This window comes from Sinohyriopsis cumingii, chromosome 9, assembly GCF_028554795.1.
Source record: "Sinohyriopsis cumingii isolate HCF-2022 chromosome 9, ASM2855479v2, whole genome shotgun sequence".
Taxonomy (NCBI): Eukaryota; Metazoa; Mollusca; class Bivalvia; order Unionida; family Unionidae; genus Sinohyriopsis; species Sinohyriopsis cumingii.
Genome location: NC_142969.1, coordinates 16147768 through 16162770, shown reverse-complemented (window position 1 = coordinate 16162770; position 15003 = coordinate 16147768). Strand labels below are relative to the sequence as shown.

General features: G+C 36.0%; 1 protein-coding gene across 1 annotated transcript in view; it reads right to left on the bottom strand.

The window, feature by feature from the left end:
• LOC149791314 (uncharacterized) overlaps positions 1-15003 on the bottom strand; it is a 291320-nt gene that overhangs the window by 74531 nt on the left and 201786 nt on the right. The window contains exons 28-29 of the mRNA XM_089969843.1: positions 14025-14111; positions 6817-6867 (exon numbers count right to left, since the gene is read on the bottom strand). Of these exons, the coding sequence (XP_089825969.1) occupies positions 6817-6867; positions 14025-14111 (138 nt within the window). The remainder of the gene's footprint in view (positions 1-6816; positions 6868-14024; positions 14112-15003) is intronic.

The window sequence follows — 15003 nt, the reverse complement described above, 5'->3', positions numbered from 1 at the left end:
TTTCAAACAATTTAACCCTTTCTGGATCGACTTGAAACACAGCTCACTACATTAGCTAACATAGTGAATGTTTGTTGATTTCAGTAAACAATTCTAAAATATGTAAAAATTAAATCTTTACCAGGAACAACGAAAATTCCAAAACAAAATCAATTTAATATTTAAAAGCATTATTAATTTCTTTGAAATATTTTTAAAAACTTCAGATCCCAGAAGGTCCCCCAATTTATGTTAAGACAATATGGTCATAAATTATGTATTAGAAACAGAGAAACCAACTTGATTTGTAAAATGGAAGACGTAATTTAATTTTATGGTTGGGAAGGTTAAAATTTAAGAGGAATATACAGTATTTAAATTAAAACCCATGTTATCCTACATGTTCTATAATAAGTCCAAAATTATAGAATGTTCCAAATGAAATCCAATCTTGAATGTGCAAATGTATGAATAGTCTTGAATGTACTGAAGTATTAATTATCTTGCTCTATCAGACTCATATAATCTAGGATGTCTTTCAATGAAACAGAAATAACCCCAGAGCAAAGTTTTAGTCTTAAATGTCAATGCTAATTTTGTAATTCCAAAGAATAATTTAAATGAATAATAAACTCAAAAATTGTATCACAACACAACTAAATGTGATTCAGCAAAGACTGATATTAAAATATAAATGACTGAATATATTTGTATCAACTTTGTGTTAAAAACTAGGACACAATAAGATGAGCACAATGAATGTGGGTCATTTTCCAATCAAATTTGTAAGCAAATTTGCTTCGAGATTAATAAAAAGTTCACAAATAAAACCGTGAATTCAGTATCAGTAAATGATTTATTTATAACTTACAAACAAAACAAAAATCAGGTAGACAATGTAATTCCCAAGGGAAAAACCAAAGTCTTAAACACAAATCCAGGTAAACATGTTGATTGCAAATGATCATTGTTTTCAAGTATTATGCTGGGCAAACATTAGCTATAAATATGATGCTTACAAATGATCATTACCATCTACAATCATTGATAAAAGTTAAACAAGCAATATAGTTTTATATACATAGCTGTAGGATGAAATAAGTTGATCTGCATATGACAATGACCAATAGCTCGTATGCAGTTAGGACCTACATGTTTTTAGACTTAGTTTTATCCACTGCCATTATTTTATTTCATACAAAAGATTAATGCACCCGATAAGTCTAAGCGTTGCTGCTTTTAAGTGAATGCAAAAATACAACAGTTATAACATACTTCTCAAATCAGAGATCAAAGCAAAGAACTTAATTAGATTCTCACAGAAAATCTCACTGATAAAGTTCTGATGGCTGATTGACATTTTCACCCATGAATAATGAGGACTTTGTATAGTGCCTAATCTTTAGAAGCTCTAAGCGCTTTACAACATTAGACAACAACTATAAGATAAAAAACATATATAATGATATGATTACAAACACAAAAACCATGAAATTAGAAATCATAGAAAAAAACATGCTGAGAATATTTAAGGTAGGAAACATTATTAGGTCTTTAAGTTTGTTCTTGCAGTTGAAATAATTGAGATTTGAGAGCACTCCTGAATGTGATCACTGTGTCTTTGTGTCTAAGTTCACTGGACAATTCATTCCACGTTGCTGGGCCCTGGTATGCAAAAGAACGCTGTCCATATGACTTTGTTTTCATAGTGGGAATAATGAGTATATGATTGTCAGAAGAGGAGCGTAAGTATCTTGCTGGTGTGTACACATGGATGAGTTCGGATAGGTATGTTGGACTAGAGTCCGTCAGTGAAACGTAGCACAGAGAACAAATTTTGTGTTTGATTCTGGATTGAATGGATGGACACACAAGTGTTTTAGTGGTATATGAGTATATTGCTATTATTTTGATTACATACGAACAAAATTTAAAGAAAGGATTAAAACAAGAATTTCACTTAACACATTTTATTAACTGATATTTATTTCTTAAAGTGATCCCACCGGTATGCATTGGGGACATTTACATTCATCGAACGTTTTATGAATATTATTTACAGCGTACTGAAAATTTTGTTTTTGTAAAGAAAATGCAGCACAATATATGACTTATAAAACGTTGAGAATTTCATCAATTTGATTAAAATTTCCGAGCAATAATCACTGTTTTGACAATAATAAGATGAACGTTATATCAAGGTTTTATTTACCAGTTTCATGATTTTCTGCAACTTCAAGACAAAGGGACCAATTATACTGATTTGGTTGAAGAGCAATGAGTAAATCATATCTGATGAACATCAATACTTTGGTTATTTTTTGTTGTACAATCTATCATTAATTGTATCTAACTGGCACATTTATGTACTGAGCATATCCCTCAAACAACAGCATCATTTGTGACACTTGTTGACCAACTATGCATCGATCACATATATTGTAGAATAATACCATTTATTACATTTGTTGATGGATGCTTGGTGTTAAAATAATTTAGTTTAATTTTTTGTATAACACTGAACATTTTTAGTCTAGAGTGACAGACATTGTACATTTTCTTTTCCTATACACGTCTTCTCTAGATCCATCCCCAAAAAGTAGCATCTATTGTGCAAGGAAAGGATTGTGTTCAATTAAATAAAATCGGTGAAATAGTCGCTGGTGTTGGACTAATAAGTTTCAATAAATAAAATCTTACGGTCATGAATAGATTAAAACTATAGCCTTTCAATCACAAGAACATTAAAAGAATCTTACTATCACCTACATAAGATTTAGATTACAGGCTACAATAACACAGAAGTTTTGGTATAGGTATATGGTCTTAAATATTATTTTCCTCTCAAGCTTACCTTTGACCATTTGACACCAACATCAACATTTTACAATCATTTTAAATGCCTAAAGAGCAAGCCATCCAGACAACGTAGTATATGAGCTTGCTCTGGCAAAAAAGTTACTCTACATAACCTTTACTTGCCTGAGCCACAACTATCCTGACCCAGACCTGCCAACCCTAGCATGATTTTCCCAGTAAGGCAGTCAATTTTGTTTGCATAAGTTGGGTCATTTTTCAGTAAGGTGTAACAAAATACCTCCAGTACAGTTTCAAGAGAATGATGCAGTTTCAACCCTACCAAACTCAGTGGCTTCTTGAAATATATCTCTCAGCTTGACATAAATAACCGTGGCGACGGCAACCATCTTTCCCGCAATATGCCATACTCAAGTCAACTACAGTACAAGTCACATGGGTCATGTATGAATATTTACTCGTTTTAAATGAAATATAAATTGTTCTTTTAAAATTTAAAACTAATTTTCGTTAATGAAAGTCTATTCATTCTTGATTATTAAATGCTCTGCACCTTAACTGTCAACAAGAAACTTCCAGACAAAACTTATCTATTGCTATGGACTTGTACAATGGTGGCCATGTACTAAGCTTGGTTCAAAATAAGAGTGCTTCGAGTGGAATCATCACAATCGAGGGTAGTATGAATTTGTTTATCAAAATGCGTAGCTTTCATTGTGACATCACAGCAAGCGACATTCAACCCGGACTGTACCTGATCACACCTTTGGGTTCCTTTCGTCCCATAATAACTACATACTTTAACATTGATTTTGCTGTATGCACCTATCAGGGCATCTAAATAATGACCTTGTAGAGAAATGTGGATCTATACGATTCCAAATGAAGTGAATAGTTGCCCCTTAAAGATATGTAGAATCAAATTCTAAAAATTACACACATTACCGAAATGGTCCATGTTGAATTCCAACAAGACCCGTGTTAATCTGATAAATCAGTGATGTTGATTTTTAGGTCAGGGGCTCATATCATCTATTCATTAAAAACTGCAATTATTCGCATCCACTTTTGTCTGCACACATCGGCGTACATTTTAAACACTTAGCAGTATTTCTTGTGGCTGTGAAGCTACTTACAACTGAAGGGTTCTTTTCATGACATGTATATTAAATTTCCAAAGCAAATTCTATGTTTGTTGACTTTCCACCTAGAATAGCACACCCATCTGTCCTGAGACCATTTCAATTTCATTTACTAGATACTGTTACCAATTATCAGTATGTGTCTAAAAAGTATGCATGATTGTTCTGGAATGAGTTACAGTCAGCAAAATTGCATATTTGAATACACAGGTGACATTAGACTCACATATCGTCCATCAGTATCAACACAGATTGCGGGGTGGGGGGTGATTTATCGGACTAGGCCCATGTGACTTGTACTATAATGATGTCCACTAAAAATTAATTCCCGCCGTTCCTGCTTTTCTCCCCAAGAATCTGAATATTCCATTATTCTTCTATACTATTAAAACATTTTAAGATGTTTTGTATCCCTTTCGTCCTGACTGCCCGCTAGAAGGAAGCCATTTATCAAAAAAACAATAGTTTGATCATGCAGACATTTCGTTCAAGAAAATATGTGCAGCTTAAAGTGACTTAGGTACTCCGGTCCCATTCCTCTGCTTCCATTATCACTACCACTTAACCTAATAGGAAATCCAGATCTGAATCAAACATGGACAAGCCAATATTGGGAGTTTACTGCAACTGTACTAATTAATTTCTGCTTTATTCCAAAGTCTGTATTTTAAGCATAATTTCCATAAGAATTACGGCAAAATCTTAAGTGTTGGCAGGTATGACCCAGAAATCAAGAGGCTCTTTCCATACCTTAACTGTGAGACCTCCACAAATTATGGTCTTGGCACGTTGTCTAAACTAATGTTGTTATGCAGGTAAGATTTGTTTGAGTTGAGGTGGCCTAGCCATCTTGCCTCCCAATCATTGGGCTTCTTACTTGCCCAAAAAGCAAGTTATCCTCATACTCGGGCTGTGGTATATGGTTAAAACTAACATATTAATGCATAATTTTTTAATTTTTTTTTTACAATTTCCTCCAAAGTGACAATGACATTTTGCCATTTGATCCAGAATCAATAGGCATACTCCCAATTCACCTGTAAGACAACTGCAAGTATCCAATTCTGTGCTTAAGAACTAATTTAATTGTGCAGAGAGTTCTTTTCTTTTCTAGTTAGTGACATTGACCTTTAATTTTTTGAACGAATATCAATAAGTTTTTCCTTATCCAAAATGCAAGTTATTTCCAATGTTGGGTGACAACTGGAGTTATTGTGTAGAAAAGATATAGAAACAGAAAAACTGACAGACAGACATATAGAAATCACAACATGGTAAGCTCTTAGAAAAATGCAGGAATTTCTTGATGTCCACATATTCAGCCGATTATCATAATATTTACCAAGTCTAGTGGATACTGATGAATAACAGCACTATGAATTACATTATGAACCCATAGTTCTCTACATATGTGCATGCGTATGCGCGTACATATGTATATACATTAATACATAAATTGGTATAGATATGGACAAAAACTAAACACACTGGCAACATGGTAATTTAATATGTACAACACAAGAGTATCAAAGCAAGCGACAATCTACCAATCAAAAAGAATCTCCGGGAATCCAAGAAAAGTATGTCTTTTGTAATTTTATTTCTCAGAACTCCAAAGTACTGAGATCATCTGATATTCCTAATAGAATCTGACAACAGAACTATTTTCTAAGTTAACAACAAAATATATAGTTGCAGAGTATTATTATGTCTCGGCCTTTGACTTTGAACCTGATATCATAGGTACAAATTCATGAAATTTGTCTCCGACAATATCGATATACTCAAATGCTACGTTTGATTAGATATTTGTATTAGCACCAACTAGACATCATACACAATTTTTAAGTGACATATGTCCATACGACAGTCCATTTAGAAGTAGCCAAAACAACATTGTCAAGATGCAAGGCCATTACCATTTTCATTTAGGACCAACTAGACATCATGAGAGGTCTATAGTGATAACAGCATGAAAATATGACTATACTTTAATAGTAGTCTTGATAATACTACTGTCCAAATTGCAGCTATAGTGGATGTCACATCATTATGATTTCCATCGAGGACCAAATAGATATCATAAGATGTCTTTTCATGTCAACTTATGTTCATATGCCCATCCATTCAGGAGATGTAGCGACAACACTATTTTCAATATTAAATTTCACCATGGTACCATTTTCATTCAGGACCAATCAGACATCATTAGATGTCTTTGGTAGAAACCCCGTGTTGACATGACCATTACATTAGATGCCAAATCAGCACAATTGTCAGTCAGAAGCAAGTCGGAATCATAGAGAGTCATTTTAGTGAAAATGCATGTCAATAGAAGTAGTAATAATTTTAACATGGTCAAACTGTTGAGAGTATTTGATGTCTAAGTGGCGCCATTTTCATTTATAACTAGGTTTTTCAAATGAATAATCCAATCATCAAAGAAGTGAAAACAAATTTATTCTAACAGATGAAGAACAGGCTGATGATGGACAAAAGGCCATCCCCTACACTCTTATGGTCTATGACCAATAAAGCTAAAAGCAAAAAGTGGCAATATAGTGAGGTGATAAAGGAAAACTAGAGGCAAGATTCTTACAAATTACCACTAAAATGCAGACTATACAATAAACATATTTATGTCTTTAGAAAGAGCTTAAAATGTTAAGTTTACATCATTAACTTTGTGATAAAATCCAACTATTAGATGCCATACACATGTGCCTTCTCAATACTACAACATGCAAGAAACACTGCATTCACATTTATGTGTTTATGGTGTCAGAGTATACTCATAAATGCTAGACAAATCAAGAAGGGGTAAATGGTGTCATACATACATTAGAAGAAGTTTTAAGTCTCGTTTTTTTCTACTTACTTTTTCTTCTGGTGACAATGCGGCAACCTGTTGAGCTACTGGCATATCCATCTGAAGAAAAAAACCCACTCTGATTCATCAATAGTACTAAACAAAACGCCTCATTTTCCAAAAGATCACTGTATACAAATGGTATAAAAGATTGAGCTGGAACTGCCATTGCAACTACTAATAGAACTATCTCAAGCCAGCTGCCAGAAAAAACTGCCATACTCACAAAAGAGACCAATTTTATATAGTAAAATATGATTCATCCATGATGCTTACTAGACAAAAATGCTACCACTTCACCCAGGAGGGCCACAACTTTTCAGCTATAAAGCTAAATTGTATCTGACCACATATGTGGCAGTTATATAGAATGATCTCCTGTTAATAAAGGGATTTGCACCAAATCCAGTTAATACTGCATTTACTATTGGAACGGGCATCATGCCCTCTATATAGTTGTAACTGCTGGGAGGATGGTTGTGTAATATGATCAATTATCTATTGTTGAGGAAAAATATTTTACTAGAAAAAAATCGGTTTCTTCATCAAGTATTTCACCAGATATTGTGTACCGAGTTATGTCCCATTACCCCAAAAGGGCCATTTCCAGTTCCATAAGGAATATGAAACAGCTTCTAGATCTGACTGGTGAATAAACTCCAGTGCCCTCTGTAATGTGGTGTTGATGAATTCCTGAAGAATAGACTACATATGTCAGAGTTGCTTTCAAAGGAAAATTTCTCTCTCCCTCCCATATGAAGCGGAAGTTGTGAACGAATGTCTTTATGAAGTTGGAGTATAGCTCAAGAAGGTGACCTGTTGTGCCATGGCTATTGGACCTAGGTCGATTCTAGCTCTTTTGTATGTTACCTATAGTCAGAACTGCGGCTAGATCTGGTCAACCGGTATAGTATGTCGCTGATGCTGCAAGTGTTAGTAGGAAGCAGTTCTAATATGTGAGGTGAACACATCAAATCCGCAAGAGTGGTTCAAATGGTGTCTTGTTCAGCCAGGTTATATTCCACTTTGGGCATAGAGCCAAACCTTTCTGAAGTGGAAATTCAACATTTGCCAGCAGATTGGTTAAGTCATCCTTAGGTTAAGTCATCCTTTTGTCTGACATTCTCTCTTCCATGATGATGAAGCGTAATGGATATCATAGTACGGTAGCCTTTAATTGTGATTGCCACTGTTTCTCATTTCAAAACCAGATAATGAAGGAAGCTGTTTGAGATACTAATGCATTCATCTATTGCTGTACTGTGAGTTATTCTCCATTTCTCTGATACACTGTTTATTCCAGAGAGCTTGTTTAATATGATCCTAATGAGCAGGTTCAAGAACTCTGGACATGGATGTAGCATCCACAGGGACCAGTATCGTTGCTTACAATGTAACTGTCAGTTATGCATTATTATAAAATGCATGCAGCATTGCTTCCAATTTAACTATCAGACATAGATGTACTATATAATAAAACAATGGAGGAGACTTCTCTCCTTTCTTGCTCAACCTATTTAAGAATCAAGGACAATATTTCAAGCTACATTTTGCTTAGCGTAATAATTTGGTACAGATGTTTAGCTCTGGCATTCAACTTTGTATGCCTATCCAAAGTCTGGCTTACTATTTTTAGGAATGTCAGACCATTTCCCCATGCTACTGCTTGACATGATCATAATATACAAATGAAATCCCGCAGAATGGAATACTGTCCTCTCATTGGTTAAAAGCAAATGAGGTCCTGCAATTTTTTATAATTTATTTTCAATTGACCATTGAGAAGGTAGTACTCATGAGCTAAACATTGGGACCAAATGTATTACACTATGCAAAATGTAGCTTGAAATATCAACATTGATTCTTAAATAGGTCATGCGACAAAAGAGAGAAGTGTCCAACCTTGTATTATTTTATATTAATATATGACTGACAGTTAAACTGCAGGCAATGATACGAGCCCTATACCATGTGATGAATGATAACTGAAATGTAAGCAATTGTATGAGCCCTGTGAGAGCACCTACCATCATACATGCTTGAGCAAATGAGGAAATATCTCTATTTCATCGGGATTTTGTACCACTAGATTGGTGAGGACTTTGATCCAGTGGAGCAATCGAGATGAGGTGACACTATGATTCACTTTTGTTCTGTACTGCACTTAAAAAAGCATGCAATTTAGAGTGAGCATATGCATACAAGTAATTACAATTTATGAAATGGAGATTTCCTGCCCAGGCCTTCAGATTGAGGCTGGAGAGACAGAGGTTATGGGTCTTGTATCTCATTTCTTGGTCAACAGATCCATCAATGGTCAATGTAACGGGCACACATGCAAGTGAAAATCAAGGCTGCTTTTCAAAGATGATTCTTCCAAGACAGTGAGTCCTCTTATAGCTGTTGTCGATAAAATTTTCATCAAAGAAATGAAATTAGAAATACACAAAGAAGAATGAAAAGGTCTGGGGAATTTGCTTCCATTGCCTTCTGAGATATTTCACCACAGTTGAGTTGTTGGACAGAATGAGAATGAGAATACTCTTCCCATGCAGATTCTTCTGCTCAAATGAAATGCTTCAGCACTTGGACATTGAAATGCAATAGATGATCCTGATTAAGTTTTTGCCCACTGTCAACATTGTGCATATGTTTGAATAAATTATCAACTCTAAGGCTGGACTAGTCAGGGAACAGAAAATATAAGCCAAATGAGGTTCAACCATTTCTTAAGATGGGACCTGTTATGCACCTTGTGTTCTAAAGATCAAATTTCCGACTGCCATTACGAAAACAGAACTATTGTAATTTCCTTAGTATGGTAACCTAAGACAATCATATCTACTGTCCCACTGAGCAAACACTTCCCCAGTTATAAGCCTGAGAGAATGTCTTTTATAAGATTTAAAGTTCTATTTATCTGATTCAATGCACGTTTCTGTGGGAGACATACTCTTTCCAGGAGGAATTGTCGGGCTGAGATACAATTATTGCAGCTTCAAGTAACTTGACACAAAGTCACAAAATGGCCTTAGAATGGCATAGAACTGTCATGGTAATATATGGTGTGTCTTCATCAACTGCATATCTTTTCCCTATGATGGATTGTGTACAGATGCCGGGATGCACTACTCGAAATTAGGTCTCTATAAAGAGTCCTTGCAACCATATCTGCAAGCCAGATTGGGTTTGGCACTGAACATCAGTGACCTATATTGGATCGTATAGAAAGAAACTGAGGTCGAATGATCCACTTTGCTTTGCTTTTAACTACAATATTTCTCAATAGCCATGGCTTTAAACTTTTATTTGATCTTCACGAAAGTTTCCGCCAAAAACAGTTCATATCAAATAGATAATGTGGCACAATTGGCTATGGAGTGACATGTGTGCCTTGTGGCACTATCGGTAGAATGAGAGGTAAGAGTGCCAGTTCACCCATGTCATAATAATGGTGATCAATGAAAGTGGGTCAATAATTAAGCATAATCTGCAGACTCGGCTGTGTTATTGAGCTCATGCTGTCAGATTCAGATGGCAGAGTACAAAAGTGATGGAACAGGGATATTGTATCCTTCATAGCCTTGTCAAATTCCTTATATATGAGTGGGTTATACTTCCCAACAAAACCAGTCTGAACTGTAAAAGATGGCATATGAGATGTTTTTGGAGAAGGATATCTGTATTCATGTCTGTTTCATGTTTGCAATCCACTCCAAGTCAATCATTCGACACAACAGCGATACCGGTTGAACATTGGATGGTAATTGTTGACTAGCCTGTCAACAGGTGCTAGAACTCTGGACCAGGCTGTTGACAGAGAGGAGATGAAAATGAAACTCTGATGACAACAAATGAAAGATTAACTTTCAGAAGGCATAATCTTCTCTAGTCAGTGAAATATAGCAAAGAAGATGGGGCTTGTGAGCATACTTCATGATGTCTAGGTAGACAGAGCAACGCTGATATGTCCTGTGCAATTTGAGATGAAATTGAACCAGATTGTCTAAAGGGTCATATCTGCCATGCCAACAGAACGTCCATATTGTGTGTGAGTGTGATTTGGATTTTTAACATAGATTGAAAAGTTTTGCAGCCATATGACTATGATGTCTGCAGTGTGACACTTTATAGCAATGTGTAGCACTGTGGCATCATGCCACAGACATGCAGTATAATGTCCAAAACAGTCATATTATCCAGTCACCTGACTGACCAGTCCTAGCACTAACCTATTAATGCTGATCATGAAGTTAGGCAGCTGCAAGTACCATTTTTATAAGTCTTTGGTATGACTCAGTCAGGTTTCAAACCCGAGAACTCCCGCATCCAAGGCAGACTCTCTAACCACTAAGCCATTGGAACAGTCCATCTAGGTTGGGATTTGTTCACCATGTGTTCCCTGTGAGTTGCAAAGACATGAAAAGGCAGTGGATTTATATCTTGTGTGCTAGGGAACTAAACTAGACACCAGTTGTATTGAGTGACATGTAGGCGATCAATGAAATTGCCTTGTTGTGGAGAAGGCAAACTGACCAAAGACATCTTTCGGATAAAATAGAAAGATCGACTGTGGTATTTACAAGTTGCTATCTGAAACACATGACAGAGTCTAATTCTGATGGTACACTGCCATTTTTCTTGCATTACATAATGATGTTATTTGTGTTGAGCTGGGATAGGGTACATTTGATCCACAAAACCTGTCCATATAGCTCACGTGCAAGATACTCTGAATATGCTTGATTTAATCTCAATCTCATTCCAATACAGATGATAAGATCTTTTTTTACAATATGCAATCGACTGTGGTGGTGAAATACAGTGACTTCTAAGTGGCTGATAATTAATTACTACCTCTGATTGGCAAAGACTTGAGAAAAGGGAGAAGTTACCCCCCTTGGGTATTGAGGCACAAAGCTGGGCATGGTTTGCAATGAGAATATTATGGCACTATGCTGGTTAGACAGATTCACGAGAGTGTCAGCATAAAATGGATGATGGACTGTAATAGTAACCTGATGTGATTTGTTTTGTTCTCAACCTAACTCAATGGCAGGTGATAAAGCCCATTGTCTGTCGAGCCTATGCGGTAAACAGTCTACTAGTTCCACCAAACATGGTTATCATGATGAGGTGGTGTGTGAAAAGTTGTTGCTGTCTGTGATAGCTTAGAAAGTTTCATACTTGATGAACTGTGTGGAGTGCAATAACCATTTCTCATTTTAACGTCAGCATGTATACTAATGACATCTTTATCCCTCACTGTGTGTGTGTCTGCGCTTTCCCTTTTATGACCCAAGGTACTTTCAGCTTAAATTGTGCAAGTCTGATATATATTGTTAGACTGACAATCAGAGCAAGCTATACATGCAGAATTGTTTTCAATCGCATGTTTCCAATCTTAACAAAATTGTACTCAGTCATCCTCATGATCTGTAAGCCAAAACAGAGAATACCATATTTACAGGTGCACCCTAGCAAACATGTTGCTTTATGGACTCAGTGTGTGTGTGTGTGTAGAGCTAGACGCTATGACAATTACTTGTAAAAGGACTCGCGTGGCAACTAGTACAGTTGAAATATTGGAGCGTAGTTATAAAAAATTACAAAGTGGATGCTAGATTGTCTAATTTATCACTGTTACTGTGGGAACATCCATTTACCTGCCTATACGGGTAAAATCATCGATGCGTCGCTTATAATAACTATAAAATCGACACTATGACTAAACAGTATGGACAATTACCTTTCTGTTTCCGACCAAAGAGCTATACCCCGATATTACTGATCTTCTATAGCACAAACAATACCTGAACATACAATTGCAAGGAAGCATCTGTACTGATACTTACAAAGGTGGACAATATAGTATCAGTTTGCAAGATAATGTTACTGTTGAAAAACCTAAATGATGAATTAAGCAAGTAAATTGGTAATGCGTAACTTATACATCTATACAATAGATGCTAAGTCTAGATTATTATAGAAAATGTACATGTATCAGACCATAGCAGAAATTATATATCAATATTATATGATGTTTCTATATCACACACTTAACCATTTAATGACAGCTATGGCAATGTGAGGAAGGTACTACTTGACATGAGCGAAAGTAGTAACTGAACAATTAATGAGATTTCACCGCCATCCCCACATCAAGTGGAGATCATTCTAACCGCCAACTAGGCCAACTACTGAATACATTTCAGAGTCTGAATAGGAATGTGATAATTTTAGTACAACTCATCCGACTTCACCAAGAACTTTAAATTATTTCCTGCCTGTGGGCATGTCAGGCTGCTGACTGTCTAAGAGAACTGCTCAAGATCGGTGCCATCTGGGGCAAATGTGGGACATTCTTCTTAAAACGTCGACTTTACAAGAATGGAAGAATGTACAATTATGTCCAATTGAGTTCAATTCTTAACACTGAAAATTCCTGTTTCTATCCATCGTTGAACTTTTTGTGGTATTTAACCTAGTTTTGGTTTTAGCATTTTAGCACTGGGAAAAATGCTTGCTAAAGTATTTTAACAAACTATAGATACTGAAAGAAAACCATCCCGTCTTATTTCACCTGAACTATTTTACAAAACTAATTGAGCCATAATCCATTAACATCATTAATTTGTTCAGAATTCCCTCTGATCTCACCTAGTATAAGCCATCTATACAAAACTTTAACACTAAAGCCAATCATTACCTGCTAAATGAATCTAACTTGTTTTATGATACTTCAGTTCTTTAGCAATTCCAACCGTACTCTCTTAACATCTGTAATTCTCTCTAAATTTCTACTTATCACACATATTATAATCCAAATATTACTTTTAATTTATTGTCTGCTGAATTAACAGTTAAAGTGCCATGTGTGATGGGTAAGCCGGTGCACAATCACCATGAGTGAACACATGAAGCCTTTACAATAAATATACCAAATTGAAAACAAGGAGTGAAAACCCCCTGATCTGAGTATGCCTGGGATTTCAATGAATGACTGGAAGGATGGTAGACGCACCTCATCTCAGGGGCTTCACATGTATACTGTAGTGTGTTGTGCACCTGTTTATGGTCCTCTCTCTTTACATGGTTTTATTCTTCACAATCACTATTTAACAGGAGACTACTTTCGTTTCACCAATCAGGTACCAATTATGGCTAGTATGTATAAGTATGCACATCTGGTGCAATCCACCTCATATAATGCATACCACATCCTCCAGTGAAGTCTCTGTATCAAACCATTTGCCAACCTCATTCATTCTTTTCCACTGCTGCAGGACAATTCCAGCAAAGAGCTACAATACAAAATAGAAATGGTATATGCTTTAGCCATCATGTTTCGGTACCACTTTAAATATGTAGAGCTTTTTTTTAGTATTGGCCATATTGCCAAATGAAGCATGATCAAAGTCACCAATTAATCCTAGAAAATATATTTATTTGAGAATACTAACTCGAGCATAATGCCTTAGGAGAACTACTATTACTACCTCACAAATCTAGCCATCCCAGATACTACTTTTAGCTAAAGAGAGATAAAAGTTGTCTTTCGACCTACGTGGCGTTCAGGTAGAATTAGGTATAAAACTTGGCAGCAAAGCCTAAAAATACCACAGTTACTCTCCATGGATGTAACTGTGGGAAGAATGGGAGGATGTATGTGTATTAGGATTGGGTAAGTATTCTCATACTTTACTAGAAAAAATTGGCTTCTTCTTCAAATACGATACCCAGTCTTATTACCTAAGGAAATTATGTACGATGTGGAGGGAGGTACATCCCCTTACCGTCTCCTGTCCCCTAAAGTATGTGAGGCAGCTTCTAAGTGACCCAACATGGGGGACTCCATCTATCAGAGTGCAGACTGAAAAGGGAAAACTTTTCCTTCCACAAAACCAGCAGAAGTTGTGAAGACATATTAAGTTGTTGAGCAATCTGGAAGAGTGACCTGTTGAGCTGTGACTATAAGTCCTACCAGATCAAACTGGGCTTTCTACAAAGACAGATTTCAGAGACATAAGCTTGAGAATGTGGATCTGGATATCCATCCCACAGCCTGAATGACGTTGTTTAGCAACCAGTTCCAGTCTGATGCTTGGCTGGTGGCAACTTCTCGAACCTTGTCAGCCAAAGTACGTAATAAGTTCATTTGTGATGAGGTTATTTTCCTATATGTTGAGCATATAA